The sequence below is a fragment of the Nycticebus coucang genome, chromosome 4 (genome assembly GCF_027406575.1).
Source record: "Nycticebus coucang isolate mNycCou1 chromosome 4, mNycCou1.pri, whole genome shotgun sequence".
NCBI lineage: Eukaryota > Metazoa > Chordata > Mammalia > Primates > Lorisidae > Nycticebus > Nycticebus coucang.
In genome coordinates, this window is record NC_069783.1 from 124,143,084 (window position 1) to 124,164,165 (window position 21,082).

General features: G+C 44.9%; 2 protein-coding genes across 2 annotated transcripts; both read left to right on the forward strand.

Annotated features, from left to right (window-relative positions):
- Positions 1-2,091: 2,091 nt before the first annotated feature.
- On the forward strand, positions 2,092-4,847 carry LOC128583760 (cytochrome c oxidase subunit 6A1, mitochondrial). Its single transcript, XM_053588292.1, has 3 exons — positions 2,092-2,251; positions 2,400-2,542; positions 4,592-4,847. Exons 1-3 carry the CDS (start codon positions 2,152-2,154, stop codon positions 4,673-4,675), a joined length of 327 nt encoding a protein of 108 aa, XP_053444267.1. The 5' UTR covers positions 2,092-2,151; the 3' UTR covers positions 4,676-4,847.
- A 6,166-nt stretch (positions 4,848-11,013) lies between these two features.
- Positions 11,014-19,984, forward strand: GATC (glutamyl-tRNA amidotransferase subunit C). The gene is made up of 4 exons (XM_053588291.1): positions 11,014-11,530; positions 11,606-11,778; positions 19,053-19,156; positions 19,862-19,984. Exons 1-4 carry the CDS (start codon positions 11,327-11,329, stop codon positions 19,912-19,914), a joined length of 534 nt encoding a protein of 177 aa, XP_053444266.1. The 5' UTR covers positions 11,014-11,326; the 3' UTR covers positions 19,915-19,984.
- Positions 19,985-21,082: the final 1,098 nt, after the last annotated feature.

A 21,082-nucleotide genomic window follows, 5' to 3' on the forward strand; every position in this document is an offset into this window, starting at 1 on the left:
TTTTTAGAGATTAAGGTCTCCCTCTTGCTGAGGCTAGTATGGAACTGTGAGCTCAGGCAATCCACCTGCCTTGGGCTCCCAGAGTGCGGGGATTACAGGCGTGAGCCAGAGCTCCTGGCCCTTCTACCCAGGGTTTCTCTTTTTTTGAGACAGAGACTCAAGCTGTCGCCCTGGGTAGAGTGCGGTGGCATCACAACTCACAGCAACCTCCAACTCCTGGGCTCAAGCTATTCTCCTGCCTCCTCTTCCCAAGTAGGTGGCACCCGCCACAATGCCCGGCTATTTTTTGGTTACAGCCGTCATTGTTGTTTGGTGGGCCGGGCTGGATTCTAATCCGCCAGTTCAGGTGTATGTGGCTGGCGCCTTAGCCACTTGAGCCACAGGCGCCGAGCCTACCCAGGGTTTCTTAATCTGAAGCCCAAAGACTCTTAGGGGGTCTCCAGATGTACTTTAAAGTCACCTCTTCTCCCAACATTGTCTGCTAAACTGTGTGCGTTTACATGTCTGCAGGTGCGTTTTTTTTTTTTGGGGGGGGAGGGTTCAAAGCTTTCCTTACATTCTTAAAGAGCCTATAATCAAAAAAATTTACTGTCATTGTATCACATACATATTTTCTTTCTTTTTTTTTTTTTTTTATTTGGCCGGGGCTGGGTTTGAACCTGCCACCTCCGGCATATGGGACCGGTGCGGTGCCCTACTCCTTGAGCCACAGGCGCCGCCCACATACATATTTTATAAAATTTTATTTTCAAACCTGTTTTAAACAAGTAGAAGAAAAAAAAGGGAAGGAGGAAGGGATGAGGAGGAAAGCATTTTATTTTATTTTATTTATTTGTGACAGAATCTCACTTGGTTGCCCTTGGTAGAGTGCAGTGGTGTCATAGCTCATAGCAACCTCAAATCCTCGGGTTCAAGAGATCCTCTTGCCTCAGCTTCCCAAGTAGCTGGAATTCCCAATAGCTCTGGCTATTTTTCAGAGACAGGGTCTCACTCTTGCTCAGGCTGGTCTCAAACGTGTAAGCTTAAGTGATTCACCCGCCTCAGCCTCCCAAAGTGCTAGCATTATAGGTGTGAGCCACCGCACCCAGCCTGAGGAAAGCATTTTATAGAAAAAATTTAACAGATACCATTTTTTTTTTTTAAAGACAGAGTCTCACTGTGTCACCCTAGGTAGAATACCCTGGCGTCATAGCTCACAGCAACCTCAAACTCTTGGGCTGACGCCTTTCTCTTGCCTCAGCCTCTCAAGTAGCTGGGACTACAGGCGCCTGCCACAATGCCTGGCTATTTTTTTCTTGCAGTTGTCATTGTTGTTTAGCCGGCCTAAGCCGGGTTCGAATCCGTCAGTCTCGGTGTATGTGGTCGACTCCATAACCACTGTGCTACGGGTGCCGAGCCCAGATCCCAATTTTGTTTCCATAATTTTGAGAGAGAGAAAGCCAGCGTGACAAGAGGCCCTAAATCGGGGATGTTGAGTCGGGATTAGAATCTAGACCTTCTAACCCAATTCCATTGCTTTTTCTAGTTCCCGTTATTCATTTATTTCAGCAAATTGTATTAAACACTTGCCCGTGCCAGGCACAATTCCAGATCGCACAATTCTCAAATTACTATGACAATGCTGCAGTGGCAAACTCTTGGCATCAAAGAATTTATATTCTAACTAAGGGGACGTGGGGAGACAGACAAAATAAGAACAACGATGACAATAACGCCACAAAAAACGCACAGGCAAAGGATGGCGAGGAAGAAGAATGAAACTAACGTTAGGGGTGGCTTTGGGTTCAGAACCTCCAGATGCTGTCCAGGGACTCCAACGAAGGGAGTTTATCCCAGATGCCAAACAACCCTGCACAAGCCTCTCTCAAACCTCCGCCACACCAAGGTGCCGAAGCTAGGGAGGCAGGACCGGACACGCAGGCGCACGGAGGAATAGACAATGCTTTGCGGGAGGTTCAGAACGCATGCTCAATTGACCTCAGGGACTCCGAGGATTTTGACCAGCACTGGGTCGAGCGGGTAGATAGTACGCTGATGAATACTCAGGGGGAAGGCGTCACCCAATAGGAACTTCCTTTTGAGGCTGTGGTCCCGCCCCCAGAGCACAATTTTCACTTCCGCTTCCGGCGCTGAGGTGGTCCAGGTCAAAAAATGGCGGCGGCTGCGTTCGGGCTTTTTCGGCTGTTGGGTCGGTCCCGCCCACAGCTGGGGCGGCATATGTCGAGTGGCGCCCATGGCCAGGAGGGCTCAGGTACTGGGGCTGGGGTCGCTCAGGCGGGCCTCAGCTCTACCCGGGTGAGGCAGGGCGGGACTGTGACCTTGGCGTGAGGCCTTAGGGGAGATAGAGTGAGACCCAGGTAGGCCCCGTGCCGGGTATGAGCAGTTGTACCTCTCCGTAGCTCGCATGTGGAGGGCCCTCACCTTCTTCGTCGCCCTTCCCGGGGTGGGAGTGAGCATGCTGAATGTCTTCTTGAAATCCCGCCACGGAGAACACGAGAGACCCGAGTTCATCCCTTACTCCCATCTTCGCATCAGGACCAAGGTACAGCACCTTTCATTATATATGCCCTTCTCAAAGTCCCTGAAAGCGTTTAAGTGCCAGGCATATAATTGTTTAGTCCTCATAAACAGAAAATTTATTTTCTTCCATTTTATGGAAGTTCGGAAGCTGAGACTTGAGGTTATGTCTCAATTTTTTTTCAAGGTCAAGCAGTAAGTGCCCTTCAGTTTACCTTTTTTCCTATTCATCCCCCCTCCTGTCTTTTTTTTTTTTTTTTTTTTGAGACAGAGCCTCAAGCCGTTACCCTGGGTAGGGTGCTATGGCATCACAGATGACAGCAACCTCCAATTCCTGGGCTCAAGCGATTCTCCTGCCTCTGCTTCCCGAGTAGCTGGGACCACAGGCGCCCGCTACAACGCCCAACTGTTTTTTTTTTTTTTTATGGCAGCCATCTTTGTTGTTTGGCGGCCCGGGCTGGATTCGAACCCGCCAGCTCAGGTGTATGTGTCTGGCGCCTTAGCCGCTTGAACCACAGGCGCCGATCCCCCCTCCTGTCTTCTGATACACCGGAGCTGGAGGGTTGGAACCCAGCCCGGGCCTCCCAAATAGCAATGACAATTACAACAAAAAAATAGCCGGGCGTTGTGGCGGGCGCCTGGAGTCCCAGCTACTTGGGAGCCTGAGGCAAAGAGAATTGCTTAAACCCAAGAATTTGAGGTTTTTGTAAGCTGTGACGCCACAGCACTCCACCCGGGGCGACATAGTGAGTGAGACTGTCTCAAAAAAAAGATAAAAACAAAAACAAAAAAAACTTGACTCCCACTAGGTGGCAGTAGTACCTACACTACCACCCTACTCCATCCCACCCCTCCCACCCATATGTCTCTAGAGAGCGTCCAGCGCAGGAGTAGTGGCTCACGCCTGGAATCCTAGCACTCTGGGAGGTCGAGGTGGGTGAACGCTTGAGCTCACAGGTTCGAGAGCAGCCTGCACAAGAACAAGACCTTGTCTAAAAATAGCTGGGCATTGTGGCGGGTGCCCATAGTCCCAGGTACTTGGGAGGTTGAGGCAAGAGAATTGCTTGAGCCCAGGAGTTTGAGGTTGCTGTGAGCTAGGTCGCCATGACACTCCACCAAGTGTGACAAAGTGAGACTCTGTCAAAAAAAAAAGATCCTGTCCAGTGTCCTCTGGAAGGGCAAAATCACCTTGGACTGGAAACAATTGACCTAGCAGGGGTCCTCAAACTACTGCCCGCAGGTCACATGAGGCAGTTTGATTGTATTTGTTCCCATTTTGTTTTAAGATATGTTCACTGTGCATAGGAATTTGTTCATAGTTCTTTTTTTAAACTATAGTCCGGCCTTCCAACGGTCTGAGGCACAGTGAACTAGACCCCTGTTGAAAAAGTTTGAGGACCCCTGCAGAGCAATGCCTTTCAAAGGTAGTGGGCAGTAGAGATTGTTTCAAGTCTGGGATGGAACACAGTAAACTACTTTTATTATAAATATCTCCTTCCCTATATCCACTGCTACTATTTTGATCCATGTGCCTTGAGGACTATACTTTCGTAAACACAGCACTAGATATATTACTAGGAAGAAGCTTAAGAGTAAGTAATTTGAGCTTGCTTTTTCTACTGTCTGCCTTAAGAAGGGTTCCTTTGCCCTGACATGGTGGCTCACACATGTGATCCTAGTACTCTGGAAGGCCAAAGCTAGTGGATCACCTGAGCTTGAGTTGGAGACCAACCAGCAAGAGCAAGACCAAGACCCTGTCTCTACTAAAAATAGAAAAACTAGCCTGTAGTCCCAGTTACTTGGGAGGCTGAGGCAAGAGAAGCTCTTGAACCTAAGAGTTTCAGGTTGCTTTGAGCTATAAGCACTCTACTTACGGCAACCGAGTGAGACTGTCTCAAAAAAAAAAAGAAGGGTCCTTTATGAATAATGGGAAAGTTGAAGTTTGCCAGCAGACAAAGGACTAATTTCCACTTTGTTTTTATATATTATGTGTCACTCTGTTTTAACTAGGTCATGGCAGTGCTCTTTCTGATCTGTTTGCTGGAACTATCTAATTAACATCTTCACTTCACAGCCCTTTCCCTGGGGAGATGGTAACCATACTCTATTCCACAACCCTCACGTGAATCCGCTTCCAACTGGTTATGAAGATGAATAAAGAGAACCTAGACCACTACCCAGGCATTGGGGACCACAGCATCAGTTTGGACCATTACTCTGCACATGGACCAGAGAAAGTGTACGGGACCTTAAGCTCACCTTTTATCATATGATTACCAGTCTTCCATCCCTTTACTTGTGGCAGGAGATGGCTTAAATAAACAAACTAAGATTGGTCGTGAGCTGAAAATTACATTATTTGTTCATAATTTTCTTTCTTTTTTTTTTTTTTTGCAGTTTTTGGCCGGGGCTGGGTTTGAACCCACCACCTCCGGCATATGGGGCTGGTGCCCTATTCCTTTGAGACACAGGCACCGCCCTGTTCATGATTTTCCTCAGAAATTAGCATTAATGTTTTCTGTTTCTGCAATAAGGACTTGTGGCTGCTGTTTATAGCATTTCAGGTCCAATCCACTCCACTGAATGACAGCATTTGTAGCAGGCCCCTTGGTTTCTCAATGTGGGTAAAGTCAGGGACTAGAAGTACAGAATTAATTATCAAAATTGGGTCCTTGATAGATGTTGGATTCAAAGATGCTGAGTGGCTGCAGTTTACACTAGAAAGAGGTATCTGTGGCTGGGTGCCCATAGCTCAGTGAGTAGGGCGCCACCCACATACACTCAAGCTGGCAGGTTTGATCCTGTCTCAGGCCTGCTAAACAACAGTGACAACTGTAGCTAAACGGGCGTCTGTGGTCTGGCTACTCGGGAGGCTGAGGCAGAAGAATTGCTTAAGCCCAAGAGTATGAGGTTGCTGTGAGCTGTGACACCATGGCACTCTACTGAGGGTTACACAGTGAGACTCAGTCTGGAAAAAAAAAAAGAAAACAGGTATCTGTGATTCTCAAGGTATATGTGCTTCCTCTGGGTCTTGTCCTGTTCACCAAGGAATCTCTGAAGTCAGATAACTCTCTGAATGTGTCACTTCTTCCTTGGGGTAAGATCCATCTTTCAGCACCCTGAAGGCTGGCAGGGTTAGAATCTTTGGAAAATAAAGGCAGTGTGACACATTTCTTTTTATAGTATTAGCTTTATTTGTTTCTGGAATTAAAAACTATCCTGTAGCCATAAGAGTTAGGCAGAAAAACAGTTACAAAATCACCCTGGAAGGCAATTCCTTACTAAAACTTGAAACCTTTGAAGTAGCTGAGGTAGTTGGAATTACTTTATGAAGAGGATGAAATGAAAATTGAACAGGCTTGGCACCTGTAGCTCAGTGGCTAAGGTATCAACCACATACACCAGAGCTGGCAGGTTCAAATCCAGTCCGGGCCTGAATAGCTGGGCGTTATGGCGGGCACCTGTAGTCCCAGCTACTTGGGAGGCTGAGGCAAGAGAATTGCTTAAGCCCAAGAGGTTGCTGTGAGCTGTTACGCCACAGCACTCTACCCAGGGCAACATAGTGAGATTCTGTCTCAAAAAAAAGAAAACAGTTGGGTGGCACCTGTGGCTCAGTGAGTAGGGTAGCGGGTACAAACCCAGCCCCAGCCAAACTGCAACCAACAAATAGCCGGGCGTTGTGGCAGGCGCCTGTAGTCCCAGCTGCTCGGGAGGCTGAGGCAAGAGAATCGCGTTAAGCCTAAAAGCTGGAGGTTGCTGTGAGCCGTGTGATGTCATGGTACTCTACCGAGGGCGGTAAAGTAAGACTGCCTCTACAAAAAAAAAAAGAAAAAAATTGAGGAATGTTCAGAAAGAATTTTTTTTCTTGGTAGTACTTTGCTACTCCTTTGGCAGGATGTATCTATTCATAAAGATAGCTATTAGCTTCTGGTCTTTTTAGAAACAGTAATAGGAGTAGGGTAATATATCTGGAGCTTGAGCTTTACGGTTATACTTTAGGGATTTTTTTTTTCTTTTTTTACAGATAGTGTCTCACTTTGCTGCCCTCGGTAGAGTGCCTGTGGCGTTACAGCTCATAGCAACCTCTTGGGCTTAGGCGATTCTCTTGCCTCAGCCTCCCCAGTAAGCTGAGACTACAGGCGCCTGCCGCAAAGCCCGGCCTTTTTTTTTTGTTGCGGTTTGGCTGGGGCCAGGTTTGAACCTGCCACCCTCAATATATGGGGCCAGCGCCCTACTCACTGAGCCACAGGCACCACCCTACTTTAGGGTTTCTTAAATCTGCTCTGGCAGTTAAATTAGAACATCCTCAGTTGAAACCAAAGAGATTTGTTTGAAGATACTTCTTGCAATTCTTCCAAAAGTCAGGTTCAGAAGTGAGTATCTGGGTTAGCCTATGCAGCTTTCACATTAAGCCTCTCAGTGAGTTACAATGAAAGAATATTGTTGCCTTGCAGGTGGTTCATTCTCAAGGCTCAACAGGACAGTTTTGTGACAAGATTTAAGAGGCTACAAGGTAGTTTACAGTATATTACATTTTTTTTTCAGTATATTACATTGAACTGGTAATGCAAAGGCAAAGCATATAGAAACTGAAAGCCATCTACAACAAGGAATAAAGAATTCCTACTATGTTTGCCAATTTGTGGTATAGCAGCCTACACTGAGTTCCCATAAAGCTGTTTTGCTTGTGGCCATTCTGAGTTTAGGATAGACATATCTGGTCTTCCTCAGCTGGGTTCCAAATATCTTTTATAATCTTGGATAATAGACTGTATTTAACCAGTCAGAAAAATATAAATATACAATGTTTTGAAATGACATTAAGGACAGGCCACATCAAATATGAAGTAGTAACTGGTAAAGAAGATAACAGAATTTCAGCCTTCTATAAATCAAGTTCCATACGGTCTTTGAGCATATAATAACCAAATTACTCAAGATAGGCAACAGTGGTGACTACATGATCCTCTGAAATATGTAAGTCAACAATGATGGCTGCAATAAAAAAATAGCCGGGCATTGTGGCAAGCGCCTGTAATCCCAGCTACTTGGGAGGCAGAGGCAGAGGCAGAGGCAGGAGAATCGCTTGAGCCCAGGAGTTGGAGGTTGCTGTGAGCTGAGTAGAATGCCACGGCACTCTACTTAGGGTGACAGTTTGAGGCTCTGTCTCGAAAAATAAAATAAGTCCTCCCCTGATCCTGGCACTTTTTGGCACTATAATATAAATCTATTTTAGGTGATGCCCGTAACTCAGCAGGTAGGGTGCTGGCCACATACACTGAGGTTAGTGGGTTCAAACCCAGCCCAGACCAGCTAAAACAATGACAACTGCAACAAAAAAATAGCCAAAAAAATGGCTAGGCACCTGTGGTTCAAGTGGCTAAAGCGCTAACCACATACACCTGAACTGGCAGGTTCGAATCCAGCCCAGGCCCACCAAACAGCAATGACGGCTGCAACCAAAAATAGCCGGGCATTGTGGTGGGCGCCTGTAGTCCCAGCTACTTGGGAGCTGGAGGCAGGAGAATCGCTTGAACCCAGGAGTTGGAGGCACTCTACCCAGGGTGACAGCTTGAGGCTCTGACTCAAAAAAAAAAAAAAAATAGCCAGGTGTTGTGGCGGGTGCCTGTAGTCCCAAGAGAATCGCTTAAGCCCAAGAGTTTGAGGTTGCTGTGAACTGTGAAGCCACAGCATTGTACCCAGGGTGACATAGTGAGACCATCCCCCACCCCCCAAAAATTTGTGAGGTTTCTAATTGCCATACCATACTACCTTAGACAAATTTTTAAATTATGAACAACATAAAACTCTCCCCAGCATATTATGAGATGTGAGATAACAGGATAATAGTTGCTTCATAAAGTACACTGAGTTCCAGGGGCAAATAATGATAGAAATTAACTGTTCTGGTTTATTCCATCTTCATGATTACAGATATTACTGGGCAGGGTGGGCAAATAAAGCAAACACCACCACCACCACCACCTACCCACCCCCAATCATTTCATCAGATGTAGCATTTTACATATGCAGGGTGACTTAATTCACTGATGTGGGTTGAAGCTGGCAGCAGCAAATCTTTGCTATTCAGGTTTTTCTTCCAGTGACTCCAAGCATCTTAATTCTTGAACTACACTGTGGTGTTCACTGCAACATTCTTGAAGCTTTCACATTTTAATCCAACACCTCTCTTTAAGGCAGGGAACTGTTAAAAGCTGTCTTCCTCTTTGTGAATCCAGGCCACCAGTTGCTTAACTGTTAGTTACTTTATAAAAATAAAACTGTGCTCCCAAGCACATTTTCTGATTGAAAATGTGCCCGGATCCCTTTTCAGAGCATTAGTTCCCTGAGAGAAAAAAGAGGTCCCAACCAATTGCTTTCCTTAACAATGACCTCAGTATAGTATACATAATGTCCTTTGCAGCAAAAATCAAGGTCAGGCAACCTTGATCATCCTGACTAGTTTATCTACATACAAGATATAGTTAAAGCTGATCCCAAATTAAATATTACAATCATAACCCCAAGAAATTATTCCATGTTTAGCACATTGTGTTCTAAGAAATTATTCCATGTTGGCGCATTGAGTTCTTGTAAGATGCCAGAAAAAGTGAGAAATCATCAAAGAGTTCGCCTTTTAAAACTTGAGGAAAACATCAAGGAGGAGGAAATAAAACTCTTCTCTCCTAAATTCCTCATCAAATCTGATGGCTATCTTCACAGCCTTGATTGACATAATCCAAAGTCCTCAATTTCCTGATTTGAGGAATCTGTTTTCAAGGTGACTGTCAAGGTCAAGAAGAGTTTTCAGGCTTTTCTTTGCCATGGCCCATGAATTCCAATCCTTCAATAGGAATCTCTTTCTCCTTTATTGCTTTCTGATGGGAGGAGAAAACAGATTATAAAGATCTGTATGAAACTTGAGGACCAAGCTTTGTAAATAAAATATAATGCTGGAAAAGTAAAGTCTGACTGGACTATAAAGACTCACAACCATGATCTAAATGACCTTTTTTATTTTTTTTTGAAACAGGAGTCTCATTATGTTGCCCTCAGTAGAGTGCCATGGTGTCACAGCTCAAAGCAAACTCAAACTCTTGGGCTTAAGCGATTCTCTTGCCTCAGCCTCCGAAGTAGCTGGAGCTGGGACTACAGGCGCCCACCACAACGCCTGGCTATTTTTTGTTGCAGTTGTCATTGTTGTTTAGCTGGCCCAGGCCGGGTTTGAACCTGCCAGTCTCGGTGCATGTTGCTGGCGCAGTAACCACTATGCTACAGGCGCCAAGCCAAAATGACCTTTTTTTTTTTTTTTTATAACAAACAGAAGTGCCATTATGAAGAAATTAAGTGTAAGACTAGAGAGAATGGAGAAGTTGTGAGAGAATCCTTAAGATTAAGTGAAATTTGAAAGCCAGTATCATCTCTTTATCTTAGTGAAAGAAATGGGTTCAAATTTGAGTTACAGACTAACTGGCTATGTGACCTTCAGCCAACCTCACATTCCTCATCTGTAATTGTAATAAAGATAGCAACCACCTCACGGAATTACCTTGAAAATGTCTTAGCTTAACTTATTGGAAGTGCTGTGCCCAAAGTTCTTATAATTCAAAGCAGTTCCACATCCATTGGGCCAGAATGAGAATTTCCTAGCTGCAACTCTGGGAACTAGTTAAAGAAAGATAAATAGGCCAAGGAAGGGATTACAGCACCAAAAACAAGGGGATCCTCCACAAAATGTAACAGGCCAGAGAAAGGCTAACTCTGCCCAGTCCCTTAACAGTAACAGTGGAAAAATGCCACACCTGCAAAAGAATCAAGGAAACCTGGGCTGGGCGCGGTGGCTCATGCCTGTAATCCTAGCAACTCTGGGAGGCCGAGGCAAGTGGATTTCTCTGAGCTCACAGGTTCCAGACCATGCTGAGCAAGAGCAAGACCTCGTCTCTAAAAATAACCGGCCGTTGTGGCAGGCGCCTGTAGTCCCAGCTACTCAGGAGGCTAAGGCAAAAGAATCACTTGAGCCCAAGAGTTTGAGGTTGCTGTAAGTTACGACGCCACAGCACTCTACCTAAGGCACAAAAAATGAAACTGTCTCAGAAAAAAAAAAAAAATAGGGAAAACTTTCTAATAACTTGGACCGATCACTTCCTATTTTTGAGGGTTAGTTTCTCATGTACTAAGTACATATAATAACTATGTCTACCTGCAGGTTAGATGATGAACACTAAATGAACCAAAGGATGTTACTGTGCTCCTCAAAAAGAAAATCACTGCTAAGCTTTTTTTTTTGAGGCAGTCTCATTTGTCACCCTTGGTAGAGGGCCCTGGTATCACAGCTCACAGCAACCTCAAACTCTTGGGCTCAAGCGACTCTCTTGCCTCAGCCTCCCGAGTCGATGGAACTACAGGCGCCCTCCACAACGCCCGGTTATTTTTAGAGATAGGGTATCGCTCTTGCTCAGGCAATCCACCCGCCACACTCTCCCAAAGTGCTAGATTACAGGCGTGAGCAACCACGCCCGGCTGCAAATCCTCTTCATTCGGAGAGACACCCAAGCGTCCTCAGTGGTGATGGTAGAGAGGGCTCTTGCCACTGGCCCCACTGCGGCTTTCTCCATCTTCCTTGTCCCAACCTCCGTAAGACGCGATGCGTGAGGCTAGGATGCGGGGCCTTGTAGCAAATGCGGGAGAGCTCACCTGAACACACTGCTGGTAACGTTTGAAAAGGTCGGTGCACGGATCCCCGGAGCCGTCCCCCTTGAGAAACTTCTCGGCAAACCAGCGATTGAAGCACTGGTCGTACTCGCGCTTCATGTCCGTGCAGGCCTCCCCTACGCTGTTCATGGCTGCCTTAGTGCGAGGGCGACAGCGCACTCTGATGTCATCATTTTTAGGCGCGTCGCTCGGCGTACGACGGGGGCCGAGAAGGGAGGAAATGTGGGCGCGGGCAGTATGGCTGAGACTTCGGGCCCCGTTGGGCGGACGTCGGGACTTCATTTCCACAGAGGATCCGCAGGTAAAAGCCGGGGCATGTAGGCGGGTGGCGGAATAGGTCCCGCTCGTAATCCATACTCCCCGCCTCATCCCGTAGGGAAGTGGCCGGATCACTGCCGAAGTAATCGAGCATCTGGAGCGTCTAGCGCTTGTGGACTTCGGCAGCCGAGAGGCGGTGGCGCGGCTGGAGAAAGCCATTGCATTCTCCAATCGGCTGCACGCCGTGCAGACTGACGGGGTGGAGCCTTTGGAGTCCGTACTGGAGGACAGGTAAACTCGCGGACGCGGCCTCGAAGCCTGGACTGGTGCTTTCGCAGCGTTTTAAGGTGATAATTAGTGACCCATTTCCTAGAGGGTGAGGGATTAGCGCGCTTCAGGAACTTGCCCACGGTTACTCCGCGAGCAAGTGCCTTTACTCTTACTTTTTTCGTTCATTATGAACCGTGTTACCCGAGTTCTCCCAAAGTAAGTAGGAACAAAATCCCAACTGTTAATCCCCTTGGAGGGCCTACCACATAAAGGCCCTGCCCTCTCATTGGTACAGACTGTTGTTTTCCCTCAATATTCTCTAGTCATATTGACTTCCTTGACTACTTCTCCAGCAAGTCAAGTTCCTTCCCACCCTAGGATCTTTGATTTGCTGTTTGTTTGTTTGCCTCCAAATAGTTTTATGGCTGTCTCCCTCTTGGCACACAGATATCAGCTCATGTCGGAGATCCCTGTTTTCTCATGACAGTCACTCATTCACTATCCTGTTGGTGTTCTTTACGGTATTTTTATATTTCTTGGTTTATTTCCTTTTTTTTTGGAAACAGAGTCTCACTTGGTTGCCCTGGGTTGAGTGCTCTTGCATGGTAAGCTCACAGCAACCTCAAACTCTTGGACTTGAGGAATCTTCTTGCCTCAGCCCCCCCAGGAGCTGGAACTACAGGCCTGCCACCACAAGGCCTGCTAGTTTTTCTATTTTTAGTAGAGACGGGTCTCTCTTACTCAGGCTGGTCTCAAACTCCTGAGTGCAAGCAATCCACCTGCCTCGACCTCCCAGAGTGCTAGGATTACAGGCGTGAGGCCCAGCGCCTGGCCGCTTCTGTTGACTTACTATGTCTCTTATTACAATGTGAGCTCATTTTCTGACTTGCATACTGTTGTATTCCTGTAGCAAAAATTTAAATGTACATATTTTGTAACCAGATGGTTCTCTATGGAAATACCTGTGGAAGTGTGAGATGTATACACAAGTGTTAATTGCAAAACTGTATAATACCAAAAACAAAACAAAACCCAGAAGCAACCTAAATAAATGTCAAATACATAATCATACAGTGCAATATTTGGCAGTTGCAAAAATAATGAAACAAATTAATGTTACCTGTATAACATCAGCATACAGGTAACATCAAATATAATGATATGGCTTTGTGCTTGTAGCTCAGGGTTTAGGGCGCCAGCTACATACAATGGGGCTGGCGGGTTCAAACCTGGCCGGGCCTGCCAAACAACAGTGACCACAACAAAAATAGTTGGGTGTTGTAGTAGGCGCCTGTAGTCCCAGGTACTTGGGAGGCTGAGGCAAAAGAATAGCTTAAACCCAAGAGTATGAGGTTGCCACCACGGCACTCTACCCAGGGTGACAGAGTGAAACTCTGTTTCAAAAACAAACAAGAAAACAAATATGCTGATATGGAAAGGCTTCCAAGATATATTTAATTAAAAAGGCAAAATTAAGGCTGCGCACATTGGCTCATGCCTCTAATCCTAGCACTCTGAGAGGCCCAGGCAGGTAGATTGCCTGAGCTCACCAGTTCAAGACCAGCCTGAGCCAGAGCGAGACCCTGGCTCTAAAAATTGCCAGGCATGGTGGTGGGCTCCTGTAGTCCCATCTACCTTAGAGGCTGAGACAAGAGGATTGCTTAAGCCTAAGAATTTGAGGTTGCTGTGAGCTATGATACTACGGCACTCTACCGAGGATGACAAAGTGAGACTCTGTCTAAATAAATTAATTAATTAATTAAAAATAAAAAGACAAAGATAAGAACAGTATTATTGATGCTTTATGTGTAGTCTATTTTATAAATTCTAGTGTATGCATTAAATTTCGTTTTGTTTCCTGAAACAACAGAAATGCAAGAAACTTAAAATGCATAATTTTAAAGAAAGTGGGAATATGGAAGGAAGCTTTAGCATTTAATTTCTTACCAGGGCCAAAAACGCAATGTCTAAGAGGGCAGAGTGATAATACAACTAGTGAAGTACTGTAGTCTATAATGCAATAGAAAGGGATGAGTCATTAACAAAACTAGTTTGTATAAAACAAAAGGTCTACCCAGCCTCTACATACCTCCACTAATCATTGCCAAATCTTTACAAACACACACACTCACACATGTATATGCATACTTTTTGTTTTTTGAGACAGTTTCATCCTGTCCAACCCTTGGTAGAGTGCTGAGGCTTTGTAGCTCACAGAAACCTCAAACTCTTAGGCTCAAGTGATTCTCTTGCCTCAGCCTCCTCCAGAGTAGCTGGGACTACAGGCACCCACCACAACACCTGGCTAGTTTTTCTATTTTTAGTAGAGACAAGGTCTCACTTTTGCTCAGGCTGGTCTTAAACTCCTGAGATCAATCCACCCAACTCAGCTACCCAGAGAGTTAGGATTACAGGTATAAGCCACTGTGCCTGGCCTCAAATCTATCTATCTATATAAAAAATATATAGATAGATCTAAAATATATATATGTGTGTGTTTTTTGTTTTTTTTTTTTTTCCATTTTGAGACAGTCTCAGGTTGTCCCACTGAGTAGAGTGCCATGGCATCATAGCTCATAGCAACCTCCAACTCCTGGGCTCGGGCAATTCTCTCTTACCTCAGTTTTTCTATTTTTAGTAGAGATGGAGTCTTGCTTTTGCTTAGGCTGGTCCTGAACTCCTGAGCTCAAGCAATCCATGTGCCTTGGCCTCCTGGAGTGCTAGCTAGGATTACAGGCATGAGCCACTGCGCCTGCTTTTTTTTTGTTTTTGAGACATAGTCTTACTTTGTCATCCTTGGTAGGGTGTTGTGGCATCACAGCTCACAGCAACCTCAAACTCTTGGGCACAACTGATTCTCTTGCCTCAGCCTTCCAAGTAGCTGGGATTACAGGGGCCGGCCACAACACCTGGCTACTTTTAGAGACAGGGTCTTGGTCTTGCTGTGTCTCAAACCCCTCTTGGCCTCCAAAAGTGCTAGAATTACAGACCTGGGCCACTGTACCCAGCCTAATATATATATATATATATTTATATATATATTTTTTTTTTTTTGTAGAGACAGAGTCTCACTTCACTGCCCTCGGTAGAGTGCTGTGGCGTCACACGGCTCACAGCAACCTCTAACTCTTGGGCTTATGCGATTCTCCTGCCTCAGCCTCCCGAGTAGCTGGGACTACAGGCGCCCGCCACAACGCCCGGCTGTTTTTTGGTTGCAGTTTGGCCGGGGCTGGGTTTGAACCCGCCACCCTCGGCATATGGGGCCGGCGCCCTACCGACTGAGCCACAGGCGCCGCCCCCAGCCTAATATATTTTTAAAGAAATTCTCTTTTTTGAAAATCTCCCTCCAGGAACAGACTTGTTTGCTGTTTGGGGGTACAACTTTTTCAGGAAAATGAGTGTATAACTCATGACAGGGCTAATCTACCATTATACTAGTCTTTTCCTAAAGGGAACTAAAAAGAAAAAAAAAAAACTCGTTAAGTGGGAACAAGACATATTAGCTGGCCAGTCAGTGACAATAGGGAGAGCCAAACTTACCTGTAACTATCTCTGTGTAAAGTACTAAGTGAAATTTATTATAGTCCTAACTGTTCTCACCTAGAGGTGAGCCTTTGATTCCTTAAAATCTTTTACTTTGCAATCTGATGCTTAGATCCAGAGAGAATAACCAGTTTGCCCAAAGCCACACAGCCCTTGAAAACAGAAGTCTGATTTCTTCTCCTACCAAGCCTTTCAAGAAGGCTTTCCAGTGCTCTTTAGGGTTTAAAAACAAAAGCTTCACCATAGCCTGCAAGGCACTATTTAATCTAGCCTCTGCCCACCTCTTCTTTTTAACTTCAATTCCTCCAGCTCTCCAAACTTTTTCCTTCTTAGAATTCTGGACCCTTGCCTTTACCTCTATGGTGACCTAGCTTAATTTTCTTTCTTCAGATTTCACCTATCACTTCCTCAAGGAAGTCTTCATTCTATTATTCTGAGTTAGGTTCTCTTTCAGAATCTGTGGTTTTCTCCCAGTATTCAATAGGGGTGGTATTTACAGTTATTTATACATTTATTTGAGGGATGTTTGAGTCTCTGTCCCTTTCTCTACTGTGTATCCAGGTTCCAAGGAACATGTTTTTGCCAATCTTCACAGTGGCTAGTACTGAGTAGATACTCAGTAAATTTACTTAATGAATGTTCTTTATTAATATCTTTGGGAAAGAAGCACAAAGAAGAGTCAGAATTTCCCAAGTTATCTAGAGTAGCAGTACCTACTTTCTGGGTCGTAAACCACCTGCTACTCACTTCCTGCTGTACCGCATGGTTATGTTCCTTACAGGCCACGGACCCATACCAGTCCACAGCCCAGAGGTTAGGGATCACTGTCTTAGGGTATTTGGGCTAATTTCTCTATATTTTTTTGAAACAGATTTTCATTTTGTCGCCCTTGGTAGAGCGCTGTAGCATTTTAGCTCACAGCAACCTCCAACTTTTGGGCTCAAGCGATTCTCTTGCCTCAGCCTCCCAAGTGGCTGGGACTACAGGCGCCCACCACAATGCCTGGCTATTTTTAGAGACGAGGTCCTGCTCTGGCTCAGGCTGGTCTCAAACCTGTGAGCTCAGGCAATCCATCCTCCTTGGCCTCCCAGAATGCTAGGATTATAGACGTGAGCCAAGTGTACCCAGCCAGGCTAATTTCTCTTAAAGAACTGTTTGAGAAAGATAGAAGGTAAGGTATTCAATCAATGATTGACCTGAAGAGCTCATCTGGTCCTACTGGGTGTTTTATTTATTTATTTATTTTTGAGACAAGAGTCTCAAGTTGCCCTCTAGGGCCGTGGCATCACAATTCATAGCAACCTTAAACTCTTGAGCTTAAGCGATTCTCTTGCCTCAGCTTCCAAGTAGCTGGGACTACAGGCACCTGCCACAAGGCCTAACTGCTTTTTTGGTTGCTGTTATTGTTTGGCAGGCCCAGTGTATGTGGCCAGCGCCCTAGCCACTGATTTACAGGTGCTATTGGGTGTTTTATACATGATTCTGAGGTCCAGGAAAATTAAGCAACTTACCAAGTGAGGCTCTGCTTGGCGTACCACAGTCACAGAGCCCCTGGGTTTAGTAGCCTATGATTAATAAGGAGGTTTGGGTCTATTCTAGGAATTCCGTCCTTGACAGTAATTAAGTGTAGTATTTAAAGAAATGAATTGTTTTTCTAGAAATTATACTTAGATAGAAAACCTGATTACTAAATAAGTAAATCAGTTGCTATTAGATCTACTGCTGAGAAGCAGTAGCTTTTAATCACCCGTTGGTGGTAGTAGAGTCTTCCCCAAATCTTCAAGTGTTTCAGGCAGGTTGTGTGTGATCCCAGGTTTAGTGGGCAGACTTTGAATTAGTTATGGGGGCTGGAGTGCACTGACTCTTCCTGAAAGGAGCAAGTGCCACTCAGCACCCACCTCTCATTGGCATGAGAATGTGGGCTAAGCAATACCAAATCTTGTTTTTTAATATAATTTCATTTAATCTTCCTGGCAATCTTATGAAGCATTTAAATAAGGAAACTGAAACAGGGAGAGGCTAAGTAATGTGTGGCACTGGGATTTGGATTCAGATGTGACTCAGAAGCCTAATAAGATCTCCAACAGTTGTGAGTGATTTTTATTTTATTTCTGTTCTCCCAAATTTTCTTAAAGGAATGCATAATCCCTGTAATCCTAGCACTCTGGGAGGCCAACATGAGTGGACTGCCTAGTGAGGCATCTGCTGGATGTACTTTTTAAAACCAGCCTGAGCAACAGCAAGACCCCGTCTGTATGAAAAATAGAAAAAACTGAGGCAAGAGAATTGCTTGAACCCAAGAGTTGGAGGTTTGCTGTGAGCTATGATGATGCCATGGTACTCTACCCAGGGTGACAGCTTGAGACTGTCTCAAAAAAAAAAAAAAAAGTAATGCATAATCCTTGCATGGTTAAGATGGAAAAAAAAAAAAAAAAACTAGTACAACCCACTTTTTTGTTAAGAAACTTAAGTTCTAGACCAGTGGTTCTCAACCTGTGAGACCGCTGCAGTAGGAAGGTTGAGAACCACTGGTCTAGAATTGTACTTTTTAAGGCCACACCATTAAGATGGTGCCAAATCCTGGAGTAGACTCCAGCTCTGCAGTCTTCATACACTGAATAAATATTTGCTGTGTTTAGCTCTGATGAGGTGCACAAAAGGAAGAGAACTAGTCCTTTCATAAAAGAACCTTATTGTGAGAACTTATCCCTCTAGTGCAGCTTTTGCTCAGATGTTCACGTCACATTTTGCCCCTTTGTGACATGACTCTAACATTTAAAGAGTTTGCCTTCAGTGTATGTCCATTCAAAGCAGAAAGAGCTTGGCTGCCCCTTATCAGTAATTTAACAGACTGCTTATTTTTTTGCCCACGTACCTGGAAACAGGCTAAGCCATCTTGTCATGAACTTTTATGGTGACACTTCATGACTACGTTCAAGCTCCTGTTTGGTTTCACCAGTTTACCACCTGGAGGCTTGAGTAAAGCAGCTAGGCCCAGAGACTACTGAGAACTTCTTGTTGCTCAAGGACAGACACTTTTTATATCTTTGGTGGCTTTGGTGAGAAAAGCATGTATCTTAGGGGGTACAAGAGTAGGCTCAGATTCCAGTTCTGTCACTTAGGAGCCAATATCCTTAAGCAGGTGACTCTTCTTTCTCCATCTCTGCTTAGATCTCTAGTTTCCTTTTCTCCTTCAAGGGGCCAACTGCAGCCTGCTAAACTCCCTGTCCTTTTCTGAATCTGCTAGGCTCTAGAGTGACTTTTGTGCTTTCTGCTGTACTTGCTAGGAAATCCATTTCCTGGCCACTACCCCCTTGCCCCAATCTAGCTATTTCTTGCCTGTCCTTTAGCAGTGGTATCAACTATTCTGACTAAGAACTCCTCACCTAGGCTGGGTTAGGTACCTTTTCCTTGTCAGGCTTTGCTTACTAATATTAGTTTTACTACATTCTCTTATAATTGCCTTTACCTGTCCCCACCAAAAGTAAGTTGCCCATAGTTAATCATCAAAAAATATTTGTTAAACATATCAGTCAAATATGACTCAGAAATAATTAGCACTTACCTCAGAGTGGTTGAGGGAATCTATAAACTGTAGACTGTCATTTGCACTAGTGCTGACCCTAGCCCCTCTATCTTTTAGCAGTGCCCTTAAGAATATGCTTGTTCTCCTGTTCTTGCCCAAACCTTTCCACCATGCCCTAGGAGACCCATTTTCTGAGAAGGTAACCTTGAGCTTCTGGGTTTTGTAGGTGTCTGTACTTGAGATCCGACAATGTAGTAGAAGGCAACTGTGCTGAAGAATTACTACAAAATTCCCATCGCGTTGTGGAAGAGTATTTTGTGGCCCCCCCAGGTACGTGTTCTCCAGAGTGGTTTAACAAATAGTACAGATAGTCTCACAGTAACCTAAAGAATGAAGCAGTAGCTGTGAGAACCAAAGATGTTATGTGAAGACACTTTAAAAACAATAATGTGATGGTGCCATTGAGGTGGCAAGAGTCTAGGGTCATACTTACCTCTATTCGGGCAAGTAACAGGAATGAGCAAAACAGGACTAGAGGGGAGGGTGTATAGCAGGTGACAAATGTGGAACTCAAGCTTTGCCTAAAGGAGCACCTAAGGCTGGGCTTGGTGGTTCAGGCCTGGAATCTTAGCACTCTGGGAGGTGGAGGCAGGTGGATTGCCTGAGCTCACAGGTTCGAGACCAGCCTGAGCCAGACCTCATTTCTTAAAAAAAAAAAAAGCAAAAACACAAAACACTAGCCGGACATCGTGGAGGGCACCTGTAGTCCCAGCTACTCAGGAGGCTGAGGCAAGAGAATCACTTGAGCCCAAGAGTTTAAGGTTGCTGTGAACTATGACACCATGGCACTTTACCGAGAGTGACAAAGTGAGACTTTGTCTCAAAAAAAAAAAAAAAAGAGAAGAAAAACAGGATAGTATAGTAGCTATACTTATTCCCATTGCTTATTTTCCATGACTAAGTAATCAGCTCAACAGAGTGAGTTGGGCAGGAGGCTCAGCTGTAACATTCTCTTTTGTTACTATTTTCAAACAGGTAATATCCCTTTGCCAAAGCTGGATGAACAAGAGCCCGTTCTGCACAGCTGAGTAGTTATTTTGGGAAGGGGGTACCCTGTGGACACATGGAAGTGCAATAATAGATTTGTTGTTGTGAACACTGGTGTTCTCACTTCTTTCAGTCACCTAAAAAATGTGGAGGCTCAGGCCGGGCGTCATGGCTCACACCTGTAATCTCAGCATTCTAGAAGGCCAAGGTGGGCAGATCACCTGAGCTCACAAGTTTGAGGCCAGCCTGAGCTAGAGCGAGATCCCATCTCTAAAAATAGCTGGCTGTTGTGGCAGGCACTCCTCCCAGCTACTCAGGAGGCTGAGACAGGAAGATTGCTTGAACCCAGGAATTTGAGGTTGCTATGTCCTAGGTACTCTAGCCTGGGCAACAGAATGAGATTCTGTCTCACAAAAAAAAAAAAAAAGACAGATTGAGAAAGAGCTAGCCAAAACAAGGCAATGCGTTCTTGATACTAGCAAGAGTAAAAGAACAAAAGTCAGTTTCCAAGGAAATTGTCAAGCATTCACATACCAGGCCTGTTCAACATGTAAGACTTATCCTCTATCCCCCCCTCAAAAAGACTATCACAGTCTTTTTTACACCATAAAAGCAAATTTTTCTTTTTACATAACTCATACATAGAATCTTTGATCACTAAATAACAACCCAAGTTGTCATTTTTAGTTGCTGTTTCTTTTTGAGCAGCCTTATCTTTACCAAAAATACCTGAATTTCTTCCTGGGTACCCACTTTGTTTCTAGCAGAGAATCTTTTTGCTAAAGTCTGAAAAGTATTCAAAGTACACTACAGTTTGGGAGCTCATAACTTAGAACCATCTGCCAGCCCACAAAATGACTGTATGCAAAAGGGATACTGATCATACCTGGTGTTGCTCTAAGATAACTTACCAAAAATAGCACTGGGCCTGAAATAAAGCAGCTCTCTCTACCCTGATAAGATTATTAAATTAAGATAAAGCCAAGATTGTGGGGTTTTTTTTTTTTTTTTGAGACAGAGCCTCAAGCTGTCACCCTGGGTAGAGTGCTGTGGCATCACAGCTCATAGCAACCTCCAACTCCTGAGCTCAAGCGATTCTCCTGCCTCCACCTCCCAAGTAGCTGAGAGTACAGGCACCTGCCACAATGCCTGGCTATTTTTTGGTTGCAGCCATCATTGTTGTTTGGCAGGCCTGGGCTGGATTCAAAC

What these genes read in the sequence shown, in the direction of transcription:
- GATC (XM_053588291.1), top strand. Translation starts at nt 11,327, where the DNA reads ATGTCCGTGCAGGCCTCCCCTACGCTGTTCATGGCTGCCTTAGTGCGA. An exon ending in TTTCCACAGAGGATCCGCAG is followed by an intron (nt 11,531 to 11,605) that starts GTAAAAGCCGGG and finishes CTCATCCCGTAG; the next exon opens with GGAAGTGGCCGGATCACTGC. An exon ending in GTATTTTGTGGCCCCCCCAG is followed by an intron (nt 19,157 to 19,861) that starts GTACGTGTTCTC and finishes ATTTTCAAACAG; the next exon opens with GTAATATCCCTTTGCCAAAG.
- LOC128583760 (XM_053588292.1), top strand. Translation starts at nt 2,152, where the DNA reads ATGGCGGCGGCTGCGTTCGGGCTTTTTCGGCTGTTGGGTCGGTCCCGC. An exon ending in CCATGGCCAGGAGGGCTCAG is followed by an intron (nt 2,252 to 2,399) that starts GTACTGGGGCTG and finishes ACCTCTCCGTAG; the next exon opens with CTCGCATGTGGAGGGCCCTC. An exon ending in ATCTTCGCATCAGGACCAAG is followed by an intron (nt 2,543 to 4,591) that starts GTACAGCACCTT and finishes TTCACTTCACAG; the next exon opens with CCCTTTCCCTGGGGAGATGG.